The 26,504-nt window shown below is 36.8% G+C and overlaps 1 protein-coding gene across 12 annotated transcripts in view; it reads right to left on the bottom strand.

Moving 5' to 3' along the window:
• MLLT10 (MLLT10 histone lysine methyltransferase DOT1L cofactor) overlaps positions 1-26,504 on the bottom strand; it is a 252,303-nt gene that overhangs the window by 137,929 nt on the left and 87,870 nt on the right. For all 12 annotated transcript variants that reach the window (XR_014260523.1, XR_014260524.1, XM_082449646.1 and 9 more), the window contains 3 exons: positions 19,092-19,201; positions 5,263-5,366; positions 1,876-1,969 (listed from right to left, as the gene is read on the bottom strand). Coding sequence is in view for 10 of the 12 variants with exons in the window: in XM_082449646.1 (XP_082305772.1) it covers positions 1,876-1,969; positions 5,263-5,366; positions 19,092-19,201 (308 nt within the window). In the remaining 2 variants the exon portion in view is untranslated. The remainder of the gene's footprint in view (positions 1-1,875; positions 1,970-5,262; positions 5,367-19,091; positions 19,202-26,504) is intronic.

Raw genomic sequence — 26,504 nt, 5'->3', positions numbered from 1 at the left:
ATCTTTTTTGTTAGGTTTAAACCAATTCAAGTGTGAAGTACTGTAAAATGTCTACTGAAGGAAAAAAAAAGTCTATTTCAAACTATATACTCCAGACACCATCCATATATTATATATTGCATTATAAAGGAAAATCTAACCCTAAATCTAACATTAATGCCATGTTTTTGTACGTTTATTAAAAAGTGTGAAAACAGACTATATTTTCAAACAAGCAGTAGCTTATTTGTCATTTTATTACAAAACCACCTCATTAAAGAGATCAACTATAGTTTTCAATGTCTGGTTTAAAAAACTAAAGATGTTTCAACCAAAAATAGAGAATGCCATATTGAAAGAGGATGCCAAGACCAGAAGAAAAGAAAAGAAAATATCTGAAGAGTTACTTTATGCCACTAGGAAAAGCAAGAAGCCTTTTAATCTCATACGTTCAGTATTAAGGCATACAATTTTCTAAAAATTTGTCTCTGCAGTTCATATAGAAAAAAAAAATGAAAGGAAATGTCAGCATTAGACCCATGCATTTTTCAAAGTATTACTAAAACTATTACACATTTCTAAAAAATAGTTACACAGATTCATAATAAAGTATGACAGAGTTACTGGAGGTGTTAAAATTTGGTGGTACCATAACTAATTAGTTTAAACTAGATAAAAGTGACTATAAAAGATGATCAAATTCCATGCAAACATAGATCTTATACAATCTTATTAAATTAAACAGACTTTTTCCCCCAACCACCAAATGGGATAACAGCATATTAATAAGTAACAATGAAAAAATTCTATTTACGCAAAGTTCAAAATCCACTTTCATTATTTCTGTATTTTATCTATATCATCTCTGATTTAGAAAATGAACATTCCAATGTGGTTTTAACATCCTAAAGCAAATTTTCAATTTTACTATCTCAAGATTTCTCTTAGAACACTTCAATGTTCTTTGACAGTCATTAAAATAAATCAAAGTCTTCAATATTAAACAATATATATTTACAATCTTAAATATTTTATATGCATGAACCAGAATACTGGAGTCATGAGCTGCTCATTTCTTAAGAAAGGGGCCCCTAATGATATTATTTATTTCTAAAAAAGAAAGAAATAGCCCTATTCACAGGGGAGAGGTAACAATAAAAAATAACAGTGAGACACTAAAGAAAAACAAAGAAGCCTTAAATTTTCAGTATACAAATCTGATACCACTAAAGACTGAGAAATAGACAATGGGGTATTAAGGAAATATTGATCTGTCAAAGGAACATGGACACAAAATATGTAATGGTTAATCAAATAATACTAACTCATCCATGCTACTATGTGACAGTAAAGAGTGATCAAATCTAATATTTCCAAAGTTGCATTTAAATATATTTTTCTCAAGATCTTTAACCAAGAAGTTACAAAAGAGCCTTGTTTCAGGTTTACTATCTCCAAGTAAATAAAAATGAAAATAAATAATAAAATGGGTAATAGTAATAAAGCAAAAAGATGAGAAGTGATAGAGAATCACAAAATACATAATCAAACTTAAAAAATTAAATTAACTGAAAACGGTGGTAAATTACAAAGAGTTCTTTACACATTTGTATTTTCTACTAAATGTACACCAACATTTACTATTAACTATTAATATATATTCTAAAGTAGAATATTTTAGAATATTCACCTTTATAAATGAACCCAAGCAAAGCAGAATCTTTTAAAATTACTAGAGCTTTTAATTCCCAACAAAGAACACGCTAAGCAAACTTAATCTGAAGCACAAACAACCAAAAAAAGTAATGGCTATTATGCCTTTTCTATAAAAGACTCAACTCTATTGTCAAAACTAATTATTATCATTTTAAAATTAAATTCAAGACAAATTCTTACCAGCTTACTGAAATGGTATTTACAGTAGCCACAGTATTGGACGTTATCTGCACCATTACCTTCTTCTTCACAAAGTAGTCCTGCAAATTGAGCACTGAAAAAAAAAAAGCCAAGTATATCAACAAAATTTCAAACCATGGTGTGTGCATATATATCTATATATATTATATAGAGAGATATATATAAAACTTAAAATTCACTTCCAAGCATGTAGGGTTTATAAGAAAACCCTACATCTCCTAAGAAAAAAAGGGAAAATAAAAGGCTTTATTCTAGCTGAGAGCAAGAACATTTCATCCCATCCTACGACTGATATATTCTTAAAGTTATATACATGGTTTAAAATAAACTTTTCATCCATCTCTAACAAGGATGAAGATTTATTCACGTTTTATGTCACCAAGTAGACATTAAATTTCTTTTAAAATATCCCCACACCCCAAACTTAACATTTCATTTTACTTTTTCAATCTCTATCACAGGTACAATTGGAAAGGCCAGGCGTGTAAAGGGCTGACATGACATACGATGGTATTCACTCATGGATGTAGATTACATACTGTTAGAAGGAAAATGCTTCAAGTCATACCATAGTACAGTAGGTAAGAGAAATGTAAGCTGTGTTTTTCTAGTCAAAAACAATGGAAGAAATGGAACTGAAACCTAAAGCTATGATATTCATATTTTTAAAAAACACGAAGTGCTAAAGTTTAGAATCATCATCTTGTCAATTTGACCTTCCATTTTTAACATTCCAAAATTAAAGTACTAGTATGTACCTCATACCCAAAAAAGGTCTTTCATCTTTGGAAATTTAAATACAATATTAAGAGAATTCTTTTTATTTTTTATTGAGGTATAGCTGAATTACAATGTTGTGTTAATTACTGAGGTACTACAGCAAAGTGACTCAGTTATACATATATGTACATTCTTTTCCACTATGGTTTATCACAGGATACTGAATATAGTTCCCTGTGCTATACAGTACGACCTTGTTGTTTATCCATTCCATATATACCAGCTTGCATCTGCTAATCCCAAACTCCCAATCCATCCCCCTCCCCCTTGGAAACCACCAGTCTATTATCTACTATGTCCCTGATTCTGTTTCTGTTTCATTGATAGGTTCATTTGTGTCATGTTTTAGATTCTACATATAAGTGATATCATATGGTATTTGTCTTTCTCTTTCTGAATTACTTTGCTTAGTATGATAATCTCTAGTTGCATCCATGTTGCTGCAAATGGCATTCTTTCGTTCCTTTTTATGGCTGAGTAGTATTCCACTGTGTGTGTGTGTGTGTGTGTGTGTGTGTGTGTGTGTGTGTGTGTGTGTATGTGTTTATATATGTGTGTGTATATATATACCACATCTTCTTTATCCATTCATCTGTCAATGGACATTTAGGGTGTTTCCACATCTTGGCTATTGTGACTAGTGCTGCTATGAACGTAGGGGTGCATGTATATTTTTGAATTATACAGTTTCGTCTGGATATATTCTCAGGAGTGGGAATGCTGGATCATATGGTAATTCTAGTTTTAGTTTTCTGAGGAACCTATTCTATACTGTTTTCCACAGTGGCTGTATCAACTTACATTCTCACCAACAGTGTAGGAGGGTTCCCTTTTCTCTACACCCTCACCAGCATTTGTTATTTGTAGACTTTTTAATGATGGTCATTCTGACTGCTGTGAGGTGGTACCTCACTGTAGTTTTGATTTGCAGTTCTCTAATAATTAGTGATTTGAACATCTTTTCACGTACCTAGTGGCCACCTGTATTTCTTCTTTGAAGAAATGTCTCTTTAGGTCTTCTGCCCATTTTTCAATTAAGAGAATTTAAAAGAAACAAAAATCTTTTCCATGGGACTTCTCTGGTGGTCCAGTGGCTAAGACTCCATGCTTCCAACGCAGGGGGCCCAGGTTCAATCCCTGGTCAGGGATTTACATCCCACATGCCACAACTAAAGGTCCCGCATACCGCAACTAAAAGATCCCACATGCCGCAACTAAAGATCCAGCAGGCTGCAATGAAGATCCCGCATACCGCAACTAAGACACAGCGCAGCCAAAAGAATAAATAAATATTAAAAAATATATATTTTCCATTCCCCAAAAGTAATCTAAAATGGACTTCATAAATCCACATACTAAAAGCTCAGGAAATAAAGCCTGTTCCTATACTGGCTGCTAAATATAGACTGATTTTTAAAATTAATAACTACATGAGTTATTCCCAAACTTTTATTTTTTATTTTATTTATATTTTTTTGGCCGCACAGCATGTGGGATCTTAATTCCCCCACCAGGGATCGAATCCGTGCCCCCTGCAGTGGAAGCATGGAGTCTTAACCACTGGACTACCAGGGAAGTCTCGCCGAACTTTTATTTTTAATTGTTGTCTATTATGTTGAATGTTTCGTTTTAGGATAATTTATGCTTCTGAAATTTTATGCTCAAAAAAACATATAAGTACAAGTTTTGTATCAATTTACACTGCCTCCAAAAATTTAGTAACACGTGTTAAGAACAATAATAATGTTCACCATTTTTGCCCTGAAATCCGACTCCATGGAACTGTGCCCACTTCATAGTAAATACTCAATACATAATAGCTATTAATTATCATTAGTTACTATTCTAAGGAAATTACATTTATGTTTGTTGAATGCACAAAACGTTCTTTACAGCACCACATATTATAAAACAATTTGGAAACAATGTGTCTGAAATTGGTGAAACATTAAATAAAATACTAACATTTGATAGGATATAATGCAGCCATTTCAATGTTGCTAGTGGTCTATATCATCTTACCAAAATTTTTGGTGAAAAAATTATCAAAAAACAATGTTACATTTAAACTGTTATTTAAAAAAATTATGCAACAAATAGGTACATGGATAAAAACTGAAAAGAAACATGAACAAAACAAAAATAGAATATGTTATTTAAAAAAACATTTAAGTAACTCTTTAAGAAACAGCTACTATAATACTGAGAATGATGGCTACTGCTTTTTTTTCCCCTCTTGAAACACAGACAGTGAAAAAATGTTATCATTCATTAAATCCTTACTAGTATTTCAGGCACTGCACTAAATTTATCTAATCAGCTCTTTTAATCCTAATGACAAATCCAAGGGTAGGTAACCAACAGAAGTATTTTAAACAAAATGCAACTGAATAAGACACTAGAACCAGGGTCCACCTACTGGACTCTGGTAAATACACTCAATTATTAGAATTATCTCTATTACAATAAATATAAACATAGACACTATCCCAACAAAAGTTACTTTAATAATATTTGGGTACCTAAGTTTTTAACTTACAAGGTATTCCCAATTTCACTTCTGTACAATGACAGAAACATACTTACCATGTCACATGGAAAGCCTGTCGACATCCATGTTTATTACATGTCATGCAAGCACCAGTGGCTGCTTTGCTTTCTCTTCCTTGTTCATCACAAATGTAGCAAGTCTTAGGGTAAAGAAACAAAACAAAATTGAAATGAAAACAAAAACTTTACGAGTGCTTCACACAAATATGGATTTTATAGTTATCTTCAGAAGTCAAGATCAGGTTTACTATCTAACCTACTCCAAATCATGAATTCGTTTTTTTTCTGACTGTAATCTAATTTTTACAAACAATACAAACATGAAAACATCAATACAGACATAAACAGTCCTAGTACGATTTCACAAGGCAGTGTTTCCTTAGACTCAAAAACCCCATAAGATAGGAAGAATCTTCACAGGAACTGAGGCCAGGGGGCATGACACAGCCTACCCCACCTCAGTATTAATATACTCCTCCTCACCAATATTTAACTGATTCCTGTAAAAAGGTGTAAAAAGAGATTTGTCTTTCTTTTCTGCTGGAAGTAAGCATAAATAAAGGAGGTTGATACAGGGAGTTGGGACTTAAGAGGTGAAGGACAGTCTTAAATGAGTGAGCAAGGTTTAGGTCATTCCAACTGTCCACAAGAATCCCACATGACCTATCATTCAGCCCTGCCAAGCTGACATAATAGGCCTGGGAGGAAGACACTTTAGGAGATCAGAGATGTCCCCAAGAGGTATTGGCCAATGAACACTCCCAGCAACTTTGACATCTATCTGGTCCTCCTCCCAGTTGAAAACAGCTGATAGACAGTACCACTTTTTCATGAAAGACTAAATTATAAAAATGGTCATCTACAAGTGTATAATGAATAAAATTATCAACTGACTGTAAGTTGAGTATACAAAAATTAATGCCTAACTACATATACTCAGATGATACAATTCTAAAAAGAAACCAATTTCTGAACAGTAACAAGGTATAACCTAGCAAACTTCAATAGGACCACATGTATTTTTAAACTTGGAGAAGTTTCCCCCACTATGCACTGTGGTGCCAAATAACACCATTCAACAATATTGATAAGAACACAGTTTCCAAAAAAGCCTAATATATAGTAAAGTCAGGTAAATGAATTTCAACTCCTCTGCTGAAAGACATGGATTCAGACTGAACTGAATTACAAAAATTATTTTATATCTCTAAAAAGTAAAATCCTTAGTTACAACAAAACTAACCTAGACACACTGAATAAGAGCATCTCTAGAGACCTCCCTCGTGGTCCAGTGGCTGAGAATCCAGCTTCCAAGGCAGGGGACATGAGTTCGATCCCTGGTTGGGGAACTAAAATCCCACGTGCCACAGGGCAACTAAGCCCACGTGCCACAGCTACTGAGCCTGCGCGCTCTACAGCCCGCGCCATAACTAGAGAGAAGCCTGCGCGCCACAACTAGAGAGAAGCCCAAACACTGCAACGAAGAGCCCACGTGCTGCAACAAAACTAAGCCCGCATGCTGCAACTACTGAGCCCGCGCACTCTAGAGTCCATGTGTCACAGCTAGAGAGAAGCTCACTCGCCACAACAAAAGATCCCATGTGCCGCAACTTAGACCTGATGCAGCCAAATTAATTCATTAATTAATTAATTTTTTAAAAGAGCATCTCTAACTGTTCAAATTACCAGAAGGCAGTATCAAACAATTACAATGGAAGCATTTAACATACATCTTTTAGCCTATAAATGACCAATAAAATTTTAAAAAGAAAAGTACAGAGCAGATTGAAACAGTAACTTTTTTAAAATTTATTTATTTAATTTATTTTTAGCTGCGTTGGGTCTTCGGTGCTGCGCACGGACTTTCTCTTGTTGCAGTGAGCGGGGGTTACTCTTCATTTTGGTGCACAGGCTTCTCATTGCAGTGGCTTCTCTTGTTGAGCACGGGGGCTCTAGGTGCATGGGCTTCAGTAGTTGTGGCACGCGGGCTCAGCAGTTGTGGCTCATGGGTTTAGCTGCTCCGTGGCATGTGGGATCTTCCCGGACCAGGGCTCGAACCCGTGTCCCCTGTATTGGCAGGCAGACTCCCAACCACTGCACCACAGAGAAGTCCCGAAACAATAACATTTTAAATGGCAAAATTCAGGGAAAATATGCAAATAGGCCTCAAAGAATATCTCAGTAACTTCCAAGAGCTGACAGTGAAAAGACACCATCATTTGACCACTCAATAAAACTAAAAATTATGACAGATTTTTTTTTTTTTTAAAGAAGTTAGGCCTTCCAGACTTCTGAAATAGCAGAGTGAAGAGGTCCACGGATCCTCTCCTCAGTAAATTAACCATTTCATAGGTGAAAAAGAACCATTTAAAGTCTCTGTATAGAATAAGCTACAAGGATATATGGTACAACACAGGGAATATAGCAAATATTTTATAATAACTATAAATGGAATATAACCTTTAAGAATTATGAGTTACTATATTGTAAATCTGTAACTTATATGGTACTGTTTATCAATTACACTTCAATAAAGCAAAATAAAAATGATAAAGTCTCTGAAAATTGTCCTAAAGACATGCAGAAAACAGAATATTTTACCCAAGACAATCTACTAAATCTCAATAAGAACAGTGAGAGCCAGTGGCATTTGAGCCATGATCTGCCCCCATCACCACCACCCCCCCCACATACTGCTTCCTGTGATGGAAGTTCCTTTCTGGGTGGCGCTGTCAAGAAGATGAGGGCTCCCTCTCTCCACAGATCCTAGTCTAAGGCTACAATTTTACCCGAGGAGGGCCAGGTCTCCAGTTACTCTCATACTACTACTCATCCTGGTAGCTCCCACTCGTAGCCTCCCACTCTAAAAACAGGCCAAGATTCCTGGGGCCCTATCATTCCTTCCCCAGATTGCTAGCAGAATGGAAGTTCCATGCTAGGAGGGATAATCTGGGCTACTATACCCTTCCCTCCTTCCAGCACCCTGTCAGAGTACATGTGCCTCTTCAGGAGAAGCAGAGTGTTGTCACCATCCCCAGCTCCAGAGCACTAGTGCAGAGGTTCTGTCTCTACAAGGAGAAGGAAGACTCATTCTCTAGAGTGGCTATAGTATCTAAAATGTCTAATTTTTAGGAACTTCCCTGGTGGTCCAGTGGTAAAGAAACCACCTTCCAATGCAGGGGACGTGGGTTCGATCCCTGGTGGAAGAACTAAGACCCCACATGCCGCAGGGCAATTAAGCCCACGTGCCACAACTATTGAGCTCACGTGCCTCAACGAGAGAGCCCACGTGCCGCAAACTACAGAGCACACGCATCACAACTATATAGAGAGAAAGAAAAAAAAAACCCGGCACGCCACAATTAGAGACAAGCCTGCGCGCCGCAACTAGTAAGAAACCTGAGCAGACCACGTGCCTTAATGAAAAAGATCCCACGTGCCTCCACAAAGATCCCGTGTGCTGCAACTAAGGCCCGACACAGCCAAAAAAATAAATAAAATAAAATAAAATGTCTAATTTTCAACAAAAAATTATAAGACATGCAAAGAAAGAGAAAAGTATGACCCATTCATAAGAAAAAAAAAAGCAGGCATCGATAACTGTCTTTGCAGGGAATCAAGATGTTGGACTTAGGAGACCAAAACCAACCAAATAGAAATTCTCAAGTTTAAAACTCACTAAAAGGGCTCAACAGCAGATGTGAGTTGGCAGTAGGGAAAGAATCAACTTTAAAAATAGATCAATAGAGATTATACAATCTAAGGAACAGATTTTTTAGATTATACTACCTAAAGAACAGTTTCAGAGAAACGTGGTATGCCATTAACTGCATTAACAGATGTATAATGAGAAAATCAGGAGAGGAAAGAAAAGGATAGAAACTGTACCTGAAGAAATAATGGCTGAAAACTTCCCAAATGTGATGAAAAACAATAACCTACACAACCAAAAAGCTCAACAAACTCCATACAGGATAAACACAAAGAGATGCACACTCAAAATGATGAAAGGCAAAATAAAGAGAAAATCTCGAAAGCGAAATGGGGAAAATGGATCATCACATACAAGTAAACCTGAGGTTTCATTAGAAATAAAATAGGGGACAGAAAGCAGTGGAATAACATTCAAAATGCTGAAAGAACAAAACTATCAGCCAAGAATCCTATATCCAGAAGAGCTATACTGCAGAAATAATGGCAAAATAACAACATTCTCAGACCCAAAAAAACTGAGATACTTTGTTGCTCCAAACCTCACTAACAAGAACTACAAAAAGAAATTCCTCAGGCTAAAATTAAGTGACACTAGACAGTAATTGCAATCCACACAAAAAAAACAAAGAGTTCCCATCACTTATACCTCAATAAAGCTGAAATTTTAAAAAATAAATATATAGACCAATTAAAAAACAAAGAGGGGCTTCCCTGGTGGCGCAGTGGTTGAGAATCTGCCTGCCAATGCAGGGGACACGGGTTCGAGCCCTGGTCTGGGAGGATCCCACATGCCGCGGAGCAACTGGGCCCGTGAGCCACAATTGCTGAGCCTGCGTGTCTGGAGCCTGTGCTCCACAACAAGAGAGGCCGCGATAGTGAGAGGCCCGCGCACCGCGATGAAGAGTGGCCCCCACTTGCCGCAACTAGAGAAAGCCCTCGCGCAGAAACGAAGACCCAACACAGCCATAAATAAATAAATAAATAAATAAATAAATAAATAAATAAAATTTAAAAAAAAAAACAAAGAAAGAGTTCTGACAAAGGTAATTATATAGGAAATGATAAAAGACAGTATGATGAGATATTTCTTTCTCATTCTCTTAATTTAAAAAGCAATCACATAAAACAATGTCCATAAATTGTACTGTTGGGACTATAACATACAGAAATGTAATGTATGTGACAATGACAACACAATGAAAGAGAGTGGGAATAAAGTTATTTTGGAGTAAGGAAATAACACAAGATGGTAACTGGAACCCATAGGAAGAAATGAAGAGAAATAAAAATGGTAAACAGGAAAAGACACACTCTATAAATATATCTGTGGTCTTCATCTCTTAGCTTCTTTAAAAAACATAAGATTACATAAAGCAATAATTTTAACTATTTTGGGGCTTGTAGTATATATATAGAGACATGATATCTATAATAATAATAGCACAAAGGTGGGGAGGAAAGAAATAAAATGAATGTTATAAATTTTCTATATCTTACTGGAGTTAAGTAGATTCTGGTAAGTTAAGATGAATATTGTAAGCCCTAGAGCAACCACTAAGAAAATAACCCAAGAAAATATAATTTAAAAATCATGAAAGGAATGAAAACGGTACACCAGAAAACATCCACTTATAAGCATAAAAGAAGATAGTGTACAAAGAGAAAAACAAAGTAGTCACAAGACAAAGAAAACAAAGTAAGGGACGTCCCTGGTGGAGCAGTGGTTGAGAATCTGACTGCCAATGCAGGGGACACGGGTTCAATCCCTGGTCTGGGAAGATCCCACATGCCGCAGAGCAACTAAGCCTGTGCGCCACAACTACTGAGCCTGCATTCTAAAGCCCGCGAGCCACAACTACTGAAGCTCATGCACCTATAGCCTGCGCTCTGCAACAAGAGAAGCCACCGCAATGAGAAACTCACGCACCCCAACAAACAGTAGCCCCTGTTGGCCGCAAGTATAGAAAGCCCACGCACAACAACAAAGACCCAGCACAGCCGAAAAAACAAAAACAAAAAATTGCTATTAAAAAAAAAAAGTAAGAAAGAAAACAAAGTAAAACGGCAGATGTAAACCCAACCACATTAATAGCACTGAATATGAAAATAATCCAATCAAAAGGCAAAGACTGATTAACTGAATTAAAAAAAAAAGTTCCATATGCCATCTATAAGATGCATACTTTAGATCTGAAGACACAAGTAAGTTAAAAGTAAAACGATGAAAAAAGATATACCATGCAAAAGGCAAGCAAACACAAGGCAATGCATACTTTAGATCTGAAGACACAAGTAAGTTAAAAGGATGAAAAAAGATATACCATGCAAAAGGCAAGCAAACACAAGTGGCTTATTATCAGACAAAAAAATAGACTGTTGAGAGAGATTTTATAATAAAAAAATGGCTATAACAATTATAAGCATATATACATGCAACCAACAAGAGCTTCCAAGACACATGAATCAAAGGAGGAAAAAAGTGATTTGCAAATTTTAAATTGCGCGATAGCTATTGGATCGAGAAGAAAAATCATGAACTAACTTGAGGTGTATTGAGAAAATGATCCCAAACAACAAAATCGCATCTAAATAAAATGTCAAGTATGTGAATAAAGCTATACTCAGAGGCAAATTTACAGCCTGAAAGCTTTCATTTTAAGGGGGAAAAAAGTCACAGTTTGACCTAATATTTTGAATAAAAGAAACAGTGTTCATATCAAAAGGATTCAGGGGCCAAATTCCAACTCTACCTAAAAAGTAGAGAGCTGAAAGAACATCACTCCAAACCTATCAAGAAAAAGCCATTTAAACTATAAAACCCACAACTTTTCTTGAAACTATGAAAGATTTGCACTTGCAAAGGCAACCAAATAGTTTGAATTCCAAGGGCAGACACACTCTCTCCTTCAGCTGCCTAAAAACCACAAGACACTCAGACTATCCACTAACGAACGACTGAGCAAGGGAAGAAAATGTGGAGGAAGACATGCAGATAAGAAACCAGCTAAAATGTAAACAAATTGCTAAAGGCTGACTGTGGGCTACTGCAATAGTACAGAACCACTGGAACCAGAGACCGGAGTTCACACTCACAGGCTCCACTCCATAAAGACTTACAAGGAGCTCTTGGGGAAGACTGGAAGCAAGGAGACAAAACAACCAGAAAGAATCTCCCTTGGTGGTGCAGGCATGAAGGAGAGGATCAGGTGCCACTGAGGCAAAGATATGAAATCCCACCTCTTGCCCAGACACTACTCTCAAAAGCCCTGAGTGTCTGGGGGATTGGCAGCAAATCCTGTCACACCCAGGGCATGAGTAAAGACCCATGATGGCTAGGAGGACAAAGGAGAAAATCTTTTACCCCTAAACAAGGGGCAAGAAAAATTCCTGACCCCAGGATTTGTTAATCTATCGGAGATCTTCTAGCACTTGGGGAGAGTCAGGAAGCTGTCTCCCTCCCAAGTCCTTCCACAGATCTAGAGCAAAGTCTGCCAAAAGGAGGAGGCAATGAATTGGTGAAACCCTGAGGCCCAGATATACAGAGCCCACCAAGGACTGAGGCTGCACCAAAACAACCAAGAAATCAAAAACCCAAAACATCAAATAATAAATGACAGCAGTCTAGCACTAACAGGTGGGGCAAACGTGTGGTAAAAGGAAGAGCACAGAAAGAAACCAACCTCTGTGGCACCAAATCACCCAATATTCCAGCCCTCAACCTAAACATAAGGTAACGTTAGAGGAGGATGAAGGGGTAGGGCCACCCCAATGGGCTCAGGAAACAGATCATCAAGCCACAGAGAGAGGTCACACAATGTTACTTCCACTGCACTTTATTAGCCAAAGCAAGTTACAGAGCAGCCTAGACACAAGAGATGAGGTATTTACTTTTGGTGCGAATGTAAACTGGTGCAGCCACTATGGAGAACAGTATGGAGGTTCCTTAAAAAACTAAAAATAGAGTTAACCTATGACCCAGCAATCCCACTCCTGGGCATATATCCAGAGAAAACTATAACTCAAAAAGACACATGCACCCCACTGTTCATATTTACAACAGCCAAGACATGGAAGCAACCTACATGTCCATTGATATATAAATGGATAAAGAACATGTGGGGGGGGGGGGTATGTGTGTGTGTATACACACACACACACACCACATGGGGGATAAATTTGGAATTGGGGATTAACATATACACACTACTATATATAAAATAGGTAAACAACAAGGACCTACTACTGTATAGCACAGGGAACTATATTCAATATCTTGTAATAACCTATAATGGAAAAGAATCTGAAAAAGCATATATATGTATGTATGTGTATATAGACATAGATATAACTGAATCACTTTACTATACACCTGAAACCAACACAACTTTGTAAATCAACTATACTTCAAGAAAAAAAAAAAATTCTTAAAGCTTTCCACAATAGATTCTATTCCTTTAGAAAAAAGATAAAGGGAAGTTGGGCTAGCAATTTCTAAGTTTTCCTCTACCGTTATCCTCTTATAATTCAATGACACCATGTTTTATAGTATTTTTGGTTTGGTTGGTTGGTCTGTTATGATCCTTCCTATACTTATAAATACTTGTTCCTTCATGACCATTCAGTAAATAAAAGCTATTCAAAAAGATAAATCCAGGATATACCCATCATCTGCCAACTACTCTCTATGGAAATTGCAGCCTTCTAAACTAAATGCTTCCTTGACTCTAAAGAACACAAGACCACCCAAAAAAGTTCCCAAATATCTATGTTGCCCCAATCTTCCCATTTCTTAAAAATTATTGAAACGCAATTAAAGGTAACATATGCCACTCACATTTATTAACAAAATGTATATGTTAGTGAAATAAGGAATTGATACAAGAAAATGTGAGAGGTCAAAAAATAAAAACGAGAATCTGATGACAAATGGTACAGAAACTGGCCACTATATATGTAATGACTTGGAAAATTTAACAACATAAGTCAACACAGTGAATTCTCTGCAACTGGATATACTATACAAATAGTCTAGAAATTTTCCTTTTTTTCTTCTAAATCCTACAGTGTTCCAGCCACACAGGATTATTTATTATTCTCTGAACTGCCTAGCACCTCCCCTTTGCACCTATTACCCTAATTTATGCTACTTTCTCTGTCTAGAATTACTATTTGATTCTTTCTTCCACAGGTCAAATTTCTTATTATCATGCACAGCCCTTATATCTTTGTGTGCCTTATTCAGTTCCTTAGACAAAAATAATCCCTCCTTTCATTATGTTACATAATACTCCATTCAGGTTTTTTATTATTTATAATCTCTTATTATTTTCATACATTGTAATTATATATTTACTTGACTGTCTAAGTGTCACATGGAGATAAACCCTGTATTTTATGCAACTCTGAACTCTTAGCGTCTAGCACAATGCAAAGCAGGTCCATTTTAAGTGCCCAATACATTTATTAATAATCTCCACATTATCCTTTACTACCACTCATCAAGGACTGATGTATTCCAGGGGAGCTCCTTGGCAGTCCAGTGGTTAGGACTTGGCGCTTTCACTGCCATGATCCAGGTTCAATCCCTGGTCAGGGAACTAAGATCCCACAAGCCGCATGGCGTGCCCCCACCCCCACCCCCCCCCAAAAAAAAAGATTGATGTCTTCCAAAATGCAACAATCCATTTTCCAATTGTTCCTATCATTTCAGAATTACATGTCCCCTATTAACCATACTGAATATTCATGAACAGAATATTATTCTTTTTAAGGTTAACTATACAAACCAACAACCATAAGAATCCAAGAAACATATAAGGAAAAAAATTTGACAGAGAGATACACCATGTTTCTGGAAGGGGAGATTCAATATTCCAAAAAGATCAATTCTTCCCCAAAATAATATTTCACTGTAGCGCACCAGTAAAATTAAAATTGTATTGTTACTCTTAATGTTCATCTAAAAAAAGAAATACATGACAATATTTGTTCTACCATGTACCAAGATGTATTTAAACCCATAATAATTTAAAACAGTGTGGTACTAGAATAAGAATAGAAAGACACATCAATGGAACAGAAAAAATGTCAAGAATACCCAAGAATTTAATAATGATTCAAACAGTATTTCAAATCACTGTGCAAAACATAAATTATTCAATAATAGTGCTGAAAAGAATGACTAAACCACGTGGGAGGGGAAAAATTACACACACATCTCACCATATTCTAAAATTAACTCTTAACTGGATAGGAGATTTATATCTAAATTAATTCATTCTTCCTCTATACTCCCTTACTTCTTGAGTACTTTAGTCTTAAAGCCATGAGCTGGGGCCAAGCATGCTAGCATCTATCCTGGGAAGGAAGGGGCAGGCCAACTCAAGTATCAGAGCCCCAGTAGTGTTGGCGCTCATGAGAGGGTTGGGGGTTGGGGTGGAGGTGGTGTCCAAGTGAGTTGTAAGAACCTGAGCAAAGTGAGGGGAGAAGGGGTAGTTCTGGACTGAAGCTGGGTGTCAAACCCCCAAAATGGTTTAAAAAGAAAAAGGCAGACATGCAGGGAAGCAGCAGCAACCCAGAGTGAGGTCTGAGCCTGAACATGGTTAGGCTGGCCTCTGTATTATGGGATGGCAGCAACAGAAGATTTGTTAATATAAGAGAGAATGATCAAATAAATATATTGAGGATAATGGGAGTCAGGTTTCTCATTGTCTGGCATGAGAGTCATAACACAAAAAGAAAAAAACATTAGAATGAACCCTGTGCTGTTGGATTAGGTTTAGAGAAATTACTAAGAAATTCCTAGGAGTTTATGGTTCGATAAATAAATAGATACATAGACAGACAGGTACAGAAATACATACAGATATGTTTGTATTTAATACATAAATCCATATACTAAATCAGAAGTATCTGTGTGACCTCACCAACTTCAAAATATAAAGAAGACATAGATGTGAATGTGTGTGTATCTCTGCATCTATACACACTGAGAGGGCCTGGAAGTAGCAACATCCTAATAACAATGAGCACACCTAGTGTCCACTTTGGTTTCTAAATACCATTCTCACCTAAAACAAATCAAGGCTCCCTGGAGAAATGTTATTCTAGGGCTAAGACAGGAATGGTTCAAGATGTGCCTAGAACATACTGTCATGTCAGAAGTAAAGAAGTGCTCAAACAATGATGGAACCATGTCAAAAGACACAGGAACCAACATGAAGAGGTCCCACTGGCCAAACCTGAGACAATATGAACATCACAATAAGTGACAGTAATGGGGAATGACCCATTAAAATAAAATATTAACATGTAAGTCAATATTAGTCCATACTAATATAAATAACTGGGGAGTGGAGAAAGCTTTTCCTTAAAATGGAATGCCACCTGATGAATGTAAAAGATGGAATTAGAAAACCACCACTTGCCATCAATCTAATAGATTAAGCAAAGAAGCAACAATGAATGCTAAAATTAGTGAGTAAAAGGCACAAGGAACAAGATATTTACATAAAAAGTACTTCCCCACAAAATGCTTACTGATTATAAAGGGAATAAAGATTAAACTCCCAGTGGAGAAATCCTGTAGACACTGCCTTTAACTAAGTGATGAAGGTAAAATCACCAGTAATGGGAAAAGCTGAAATCATGTACCACCTGACAGGATGCAATGAAAAGAACATAGCATCGTTTCTGTGATATTCCTGCCAAAAACACATAATCTGAATTTAATCATGTGGAAACATTATAAAAATCCATTCTACAAATAACTGGCCTATACTCTTCAGAAGTATCAAAGTTATGAGAGTCACAGGAAGACTGAGTAACTATTCAGGAGACTTAAGAGACAAAAAGCAATCTGTGATCTTTTTGCTATGAAAGGGAAAAAAGAAAACATGAATGAAAATTCGGCAAATAATGATGGGGTCCCTGGATTAGACAGTAATAATGCATACGTGTTAATTTCCTGATTTGGGCTGTATTCTGCTCATGCAGAAGAAAGTCCTTCTTTATAGGAAATACAAACTAGGTGTCAGTGTTATAGGATAAATTACTCTCAGATGGTTTAGGAGAGGAAGAAGTCTTTGTACTATTAATGCAACCTTAAATTAAGTTTGAAATTATTTCAAAATTGAAAGGAAAAAAACAAGTATTTTTAGAAATGAATTTTGAAAGTACTAAAAAAATAGTTAGACATTAGTGTAGAGAAAGATTTTCTTTCCATGGCAACAAAGGCAGAAACAATAAAGAGTACTTGTATAAATTACATAAAAATTTTAAACTTCAAACTAGAAGAAATTAACCTGCTAGAATACCAACAACAATAAAAACCATCAAGACATAATGAAAATTAAAAAGAAAATGTTAAGTTATGGGCAAAAGCATTCACAGCAAGTATATAAGAATAAAGAATAACATCTCCAATATAAAAAACATTTTGTAAGAAAAAATTAAAACATTACAATATTAAATTGAACGAAGAGCTATTCAAGATCAATTAACAAACATGAATAACCTTTTTAAAAAACTTTGAAGTATTTAACCTTACTAATATTCAAAGAAAATCATTCAAACACTGTAATATTTTTCACTAAAAAGAATAGCAAAGACTGTTTTAATGGTAATATACAGTGCACTTAACAGGATATAAGATTATGTGCAATCTCACATATAACTAGTGTGATTATTAAATGAGACACTGCATGCTAGAACAACTTCACACAATATATTTACTGAAGCTTCCAAAATGTTCATACTCTTTTACACAAAAATTCAGCTGGTATGTACATGCCAAACACCAAGTGAGGCTCTTCAACAAGAAGGCGTTCCTAAGGCGTTCCTAATAAATTATATTTTATCGAAACTAATAATACTTTGTATTAGATGCTAAATATCCACTAGAAATAATGGCAAAATATAATTTATTAACACAAAATGATGTTCAGGGTTATTAAGTTTCAAAAACAGAACAGTATAAGCACTATGATCCAAACTTTTTACAGTTATATAGTATATGTAAAAACGCACACAAAAAAAATTTTAGATGACTTCTGTCTCGCATTTTCCTATTTTTTTCTCCATATTTTCCATTTTTAAAAAATAAATACTAACGATCTACATTACAAAATGTTTAGTATTTTGAAACCTTAGAACTGGCTGCAGTGACACTTTCTTCACCAATGGAATAAATCAACAGGTACTTTCAGTTAAAAATGGTAACCCTATATTTAAAGACACAGTGGCTAATTAAAAAAAATCATCCAATAATATGCAAAAGAGAATGAAACAATAATATAAATTAAGAAAAAGATACAGGAAAAAAGTGAACATTAACTAAGGTTTTTAAAAAAGGCAACAATAAAAATCCTATCTCGGGGGAACAAAATAATGTGGAGAGGAGAGATGAGCAAATAATATTCTGTGATAGGATTATTTTTAAGACAGGATGTGTAGCATCATACGAATATTATACCAAATAATGATTAATTCAAATTTAATAGATCCTCAGTGTCTGAAAGAACATAAAAGTAATTCTTAAAGAACAAATCTAAGGACCTCCCTGGTGGTCCAATGGGTAAGACTCTGCGCTCCCAATGCAGGGGGCTCGGGTTCGATCCCTGGTCGGGGAACCAGGGATGCATTCATGCCACAACAAAGAAGTCTGCATGCCGCAACTAAGAGTTCACATGCCACAACAAAGAAGTCTGCATGCCGCAACTAAGAAGTCCACATGCCGCAACTAGAAGATCCCGCATGCTGCAACTAAAGATCCTGTATGCTGCAACGAAGATCCCAAGTGCCACAACTAAGACCTGGTGCAGCCAAAATAATAAATAAATAAATATTTTTTTTAAAAAAAGAACAAATCTATACAGATTAAAATGTTAGAAGCTTAAATACCTAGGTTAATATAAAAGGTAATAAAGTTTTGTTTGTGTGTGTTTGTTTTGTACTCCTATGACCTTAGTAACATATTTTAATACTTGTAGTTTACCACAGTAATTACACTTTTTCCAAATCAATGGAGGCATTTAATTTAAATTTTTTAATGAAGGGCTGTAATAAAACAAAATTTAAAAATTCCTTTACACTTTCCAGTTTTAAAACAAAAAAATTATATTCAAACATCAATAAAATAATATCTACTATACCTTATTATAACGATCATGTGGCACAGACTGTAAAACAATTGGTTCCATTGTAGAAACATTGGCAAACTGTACCTCTGGAATATACAGGGCACAAACCACATGAGCCCAACCTAAAAATAAATAAACAAAAATAATGTCATTTTTCCATTTTTCAATAAAGCTTTTTCAAAGATAAATTAAATTATTAACTTTATGAACAGATCCCTTAAATGTCCATTTTAGGAAATATACAACAAAAACATTAACAAATTATCACTACTGACTGATCGTCAAACCACCACTGATAAGACGCTTAGTCGTTTCTCCAGTTAATACACACAGTAACACAAATAAAGGGAAACTTTTTTTTTTTTTTTTGGCTGTGCCGCAAGGCTTGCCGGATGGATCTCAATCCCCTGACCAGGGACTGAACCTGGGGCCACAGCAGTGAAAGCCCAGAATCCTAACCACTGGGCCACCAGGGAACTCCCCAAGGGAAATTTTTAATTCAGACGCTGGCACTGACACTTTTCATAAGAGTAAACTGAATAATTCAGATCAATAATTCCTCTGAGAACCACTATAAAAGTATGAAGTTTTGGGACTTCCCTGGTGGTGCAGTGGTTAAGAATCCGCCTGCCAATGCAGGGGACATGGGTTCGAGCCCTGGTCCGGGAGGATCCCATATGCCACGTAGCAACTAAGCCCATGAGCCACAATTACTGAGCCTGCACTCTAGAGCCCACAAGCCACAACTACTGAGCCCGTGTGCCACAACTACTGAAGCCCGGTGCGTAGAGCCCATGCTCCGCAACAAGAAGCTCACACACCGCAACAAAGAGTAGCCCCCACTGGCCGCAGCTAGAGAAAGCCCGTGCACAGCAACAAAGACCCAACACAGCCAAAAATAAATAAATTAATTAATTAATTAATTAATTTTTAAAGTATGAAGTTTTATAGCTGAAAACCTATAATAAAAACTTTAATACTTTAAATCTTAAATGTCAATATTAAATTTTTAACTGTTATACAAATGTTGACATTTTAAACACTAATACTAACATTCATTGTTCTACTATTTTAATATTTCACTTAAAATATATTAACAATTTATCAATTTAAATATTAATATTAAATGCTGTTTCTTTTAATTTTCAAAATGTGACTAAAGGTATCGAAGAGCTGATGTCATAGTAAGAAATTGCTGGGGCCAAAACCTGAAAAGGATGGAAGTCAAGGGAGTTAAGTACAACTTTTGACCACTTTGCCGCCCAGGGGACATTTGCCTATTTCAAAGAAAGCAGCTGAGAGAGTGGAAGGTACTTCTGACAAACTCAGAGGGCTGAAAGTACAGGGATCGATGTCCACAGACAACTAAGGAAAAAGAAGAACACTAGTAAATCCCTTCCCTCTTTCAGCTGCAACACTGAGGGGCTGCAAGCCAGGAATGACAATAAACTAAAAGTACACAGGCCCGCCCAGAGACTGCAGCTGGGCTTTGATCATCTCAAACTCTGAAATTTGACTCACATAACCCTAAATTACAAGTGCCCCCAGACACCAGACAGAAGCTAATATACATCCTCTTTAGAGGAAAACAATGTCATTTTGGCTACAAATAATTTCTAATACTAGTTCATTACCATTTTCGGCACAATGAAAAATACTAAACACATGAGAGTCAAGACAACATGAATGAAAACCAGCAGAAACATGAAGATCAAAACATATTTGTATTTTGGAGTTTCAGATACGGACGTTTATAAAAAGTATGCTTATTATGTTCAAATACACACAACACAAAATTTAAAATTTCTTCAAAGAACTGAAAACTCTAAATCAAAAATTACAGAAGTAAAAACAAAAATTATAAAATCAATAAATGGGATTAACAATGGCTTAGACATAGCCAAAAACAGAATTAGAACAACAACAAAATATGTCAGAAGAAAATATTCAGAACATTAGCACAAAAGTATGAAAAATACAAAAAGACAGGAAACAAAAACAACATGATGGGCAGGCCTAACACACATGTAATTAGAGTCCCAGAGAAATATGAGAGAAAAAAAAATGGTACAAAAGCAATATTTAAAATGATAATAACTGGTACTCCCCTGGGGGTCCAGTGGTAAAGAATCCGCCTTACAGTGCAGGGGACACGGGTTCGATCCCTGGTCAGGGAACTAAGATCCCACATGCCGTGGGGCAACTAAGCCCACGCGCCGCAACTATTGAGTTCACGCGCCTCAACTAGAAAGCCTGTGTGCTGCAAACTACAGAGCCTACACGCTCTGGAGCCCATGCATCACAACTACAGAGCTCACATGCCCTGGAGCCTGTGTGCCACAACTAGAGAGAAGCCCACACGCCACAACAAAGAGCCCAAGCAACGCCACGAAAGATCCCGCATGCCTCAAGGAAGATCCTGCATGCCTCAATGAAGATCCTGCGTGCCGCAACTAAGACCCAACGCAGCCAAAAATAAACACATAAATGGATATAGATAGATAAATAAATAATAAATCTTTTAAAAAATGATAATAACTAAAAACTTTCTAAAACAGAAGAAAGATGGCAAGTCATAGACTGAAGAACCACAATAAATCCCAGGGTAAATAAATATAAATACACATACAGGCACATTAATAAAACTACAGAAAACCAAAAAGAGAAATAAAAATCTTAATATAACCCAAAGGCAAGTTATCATTAAAAGAACTGGATAAATAACAAAGCCAAAAAATATCTCTAAACGAATTTCCATTAAAGGGAATACCAAACAACTTTCCTCGGGCAGAAAACAATGACCCAAGAAGTAAGCTCCAAGATGAAGGGGAAAATGAAGCATGATCAACATGCAGGTACTTTTGACAGATTATTGGCTAATAAAGCAATCATAATACCTCCTTTCACTTAAAATACATATGACTGCTTACATCAAAAGTTAAAATGCTGTCTTGTAAAGTTTTCAATGTGTGTAAAACTATAACAAAGATTGGGGAAGGAGCAGGTAAAACAGATTTACACAGTTTCGAGGTTTCTACATTTTGCGTGAAGTGGTACACATAGTAGACTGAACTTATTTGTATGAAATTTGTAATCCCTAGAGCAACCACTACACAGATAAATATTAATACTTGTATATACAGAAAGAGATATGGCCCAAAAGGTAATTTAATTTACAATTAAATTTAAATGCAATATTAAATAACTGCATTATTAAACTGATTAAAATGCAATGTTAAAAATATTCATTATAATCACAAATAAGGAAGAAAAGAGGGAACAGAAAAATAATGAAATACGAGAAAATATCAACGCTAAGAAGAAATAGTAGGAAATTGGTCAAGATGGAATAACAAGGACCAAATTTATCCTCCTGCATGAAACAATGCATACCCCACACTCTCAAAAAAAAAAAAAAAAAAAAATGGACAAAATAATTCAGACAATGGTTCTCAAGATACCTGTGTATCAGGTACAGAAGGACAACAATCTCAAAGAGGTAAGAGACAAATGAGGTGAGCCCTCCGTTTGCCCCCTCTTAATGTCTTGAGAGTTCTTCCAGGCCAAGACTCAGGGAGAGAAACTGAGGCCAAGCCCAGGACACTCTCAAAGTATAGCAGATGGGTGAGACCAAGAAAGCTAAAATTGGCAAAGCAAAGTACCAGAAATGAAAGCCCTTCAGAGAGAGAACACTCAAAGACAGAGAAAGAGAAACAGCACTACGTGAGTATTAAACAGAGAACATGTGAGTAGAGAAATTACCTGAGGCTGGAAAAAGAACCATCCAAACAGATTAGAGGGGACAGTATCCAGCTGGCACAAAGGGCTACGAACAGTGCCTGTTCCCTGGGCCAGACTGGAAAAACTCCTAACTCACAGGGCTTTCACTGGGTAAAAGACTCATAAAGGTCTTGCCTCAGTAAGTGGGAATAAGCACCCCTAGACTGAGCACTGCTCTGGACCCACTGAATAAATCATAAGAGCAGGACCTGAAAAGATCAAACTGTTTCCAAGGAACATAACTGTATTTCAGAACAAAACTCAAGGAGACTTACAGGGATGCAAAAATATCCAGATTTATGTTAGCAAAAATGGGGGAGAAGGCCGCTCCAAGGGCACATTCCACCACAGAAACATCAAGAAGTCAAGCAGAAACTATCAGAACCAATTTTGTCAGGACTCTGGGAAAGAGAGTGAAAGGTTTGCAGCAACCAAGCAAACGCTAAGTCAGAAAAAAGCAACTTAAAAATGGCAGGAAAGTGGGAGTTCCCTTGCGGTCCAGTGGTAAGGACTCAAGTGCTCTCACTGCTGTGGGCCCAAGTTCAATCCTTGGTCAGGGAAGTAAGATCCCGCAATCCACGCAGCGCAGCCCCCCCCCCAAAAAAAAGGCAGGGAAGCTTTGGGAATTTTTACTTTCCCTTGACCCATGGATTCAGCAGAGGTCTTGAAGGTAACACCTTGTATTCCCAGTGAAGAACCCCAGCTTCTGGTTTCAGAAGGAGCAGAGCAGACTTTATTTGCAAAGAACTGTGTTTCTCTATTTTAAAGTGTCTGTGGGCTACTGAAGAACTGACACAACATGCTTATTCTTTTGACAAGCTCAGAACTCACTCAGGGCAGAAAAGTGGTGGGTATTCCTCAAATCACTATAAGGCAGATAAAATACCCACAGGTTCCTGGGGCAAAAGATCATGGATCAAGCAAATAACCTAGTGCCAAGAGCCTAAGAGGAAAAGCTGGGGACAAAGTTTCTCTTGGAAATTGGGGCACTGAAAAGTGTCTGTTCATTCTAGGGAATTTAGACAGCACCACATGCCCAGGGCAGGATGCATATTCCTAAAAGACCTGATAAGGCACTAAACTTTCATCTCTGGTCTCTCGTCGTACAGGGCAAGCAGGAAGTGAAGGCTAAGTAACGGAGAGTGGTAAGAAGACTGGCTAGCCACTGAAGGAACGGTCCTAGCACAGAGCCAATCTGCAAAGACTGGAAGAGGTGTTGCTTTTTTCCTTTTTTTTTTCTTTTTGATTCTCCCTCTCTCTCGTTATTTTGGCACCGGGCATTCAAGCAAATCTCTGTCAAAAAACTAGCTGAACACAAACTACAGAAACAGACTTTAGAGATCAAAGTGACAAAGAATGTACACTTTTTAAAAAATTGTATAGAAGACCACTAAAAAGGCAAATAACTGCAGCATACAGCAAGCAACAAAATTAAACCGTGAGTAAAGAACCCACTTTCCAGAGTTACCATATCATAATATTCAGTACATCCAGTTTTCAAGAGAGTTACAAAGCATGCAAAGAAAAAGAAAGTATAGCCCATTCACAAGAGAACTGAAGAGAATCTATCCCTGTAGAAGCACAGACATTTAATGCAGACTTTAAATCAACTGTCTTAGATCTGCTCAAAGATAAAGGAAAGCAAGATCAAGGAGCTAAAAGGAAACCAGGACAATGATGTCTCAACAGAGAATCAACAGTCATTTCAAAAAGGAACCAAACAGAAACATTGACATTGAAAATTATAATAACCAAAATGAAAAATACACTAGAGGGTCTCAACAACAGATCTGAGTAGGTAAAGAAAAACACTCAGTAAACTTAAAGGTAGACCAATTGAAATTATCCAGTTTCAGGAGCATTTAAAAAAGGGGAGCAGAGGAGTGCCTACGAAACCTGTAGGACACAATCACGCCTACTAACATACAAACAATGGGAACTCCAGAAGAAAAGGAAAAAGAGGAACAGGCAGAGAAAATATTTTAAGAAATATTGGCCAAAAACTTCCCAATTAGATAATTACGTGAATCTACACATTCAAGAGGCTCAAGAAACCACGAGAACAATAAACACAAAGAGATCTGCACTGAGATAAAATAATAATCACTGCTAAAAGCCAAGGAAAAAGATAATCTTTAAAGGATTAACAGAAAAGCAACTTGTCACATACAAAGAATCCTCAGTAAGATTAAACAACAAATTTCTCACGAATTCAACAGGCGCCATTAGGGTGTGTACAATGACATTTTTAAATTTCTGAAAGAAAAAAACCTGTCACCCAAGAATTCTAAATCAAGCAAAGCTATCCTTCAAATATGGAAAAAGACAGACATTCCCAACGAAACAGAAGGTGAGGGAATCTGTTGCTAAGAGACCTGCCCTACAAGAAATTGGAAAGGGGGTCCTTCTGGCTAAACGAAAGAACACTAGACAGTAACTAAAAGCCGTACCAAAAAAAAAAAATTTTTTTTAACACCAGTAAAAGTTAAATATAGGTAAAAATTAAAGCCAGCATTATGATAGTTTTGATTTGTAACTCTTCTTTATATTTCCTACATGGTTTAAAAGACAAATGCATGAAAAAAATAACTATGTCTATGTTAATGGGCACATGATATGTATAAAGACACAAATTTTGAAAAAACAAGAGAAAGGTGGGGGAATGTGAGCAGAATTTTTTGTATGCTACTGAAGCTAAGTTGGTATCAATTCAAAGTGGGACTTCCCTGGTGGCGCAGTGGTTAAGAATCCGCCTGCCAATGCAGGGGACACGGGTTCAATCCCTGGTCCGGGAAGATCCCGCGTGTCACGGAGCAACTAAGCCCGTGCGCCACAACTACTGAGCCCGTGCTCTAGAACCCACAACCCACAACTAGTGAGCCCACACACCACAACTATTGAAGCCTGCATGTCCTAGAGCCCACGTATCACAACTACTGAAGTCCATGCGCTCTAAGGCCTGCATGCCACAACTACTGAAGCCCACATGCCGCAACTACTGAAGCCCACATGCCTAGAGCCCATGCTCCGCAACAAGAGAAGCCACCACAATGAGAAGCCCGTGCACTGCAACGAAGAGTACCCCCACTCACCACAACTAGAGAAAGCCCACACACAGCAAAGAAGACCCAATGCAGCCAAAAATAAATTTTTTTAAAAAATTCAAAGTTATTACAAATTTAGGATGTTAATTGTGATCCTCATGGAAACCAGCAAGGAAATGAAGTTGGCCCTTGAAAAACACAGGTTTGAACTGTGCAGGTCCGCTTACCCACAATTTGTCCATAGTAAATACTACAGTACTACACGATCCAGAATTTGTTGAATCCGTGGATGTGGAACCTTGGATATGGAGGAAGCACATATATATGGAGGACCAACTATACATTATACTTGGATTTTTGACTACACAGTGGGTCAGTGCCCCTATCTCCCATGTTGTTCAAAGGTCAACTGTGCCTTAAAAATATACACAAAAGAAAAGGAAGGCGGGGGACTTCCCTGGTGGTCCAGTGGTAAAGAATCCATCTTGCAATGCAGGGGACATGGGTTCAATCCCTGGTCAGGGAACTAAGATCCCACATACTGTGGGGCAACTAAGCCCACACGCCACAACTACTGAGCTTGCACATCTCAACTTAGAGC

The sequence above is a fragment of the Balaenoptera physalus genome (genome assembly GCF_965194825.1).
Source record: "Balaenoptera physalus genome assembly, chromosome: 2".
Classification (NCBI taxonomy): Eukaryota; Metazoa; Chordata; class Mammalia; order Artiodactyla; family Balaenopteridae; genus Balaenoptera; species Balaenoptera physalus.
The sequence above is the reverse complement of the archived record's forward strand: the minus strand, read 5'-3'. Positions and strand labels throughout refer to the sequence as shown.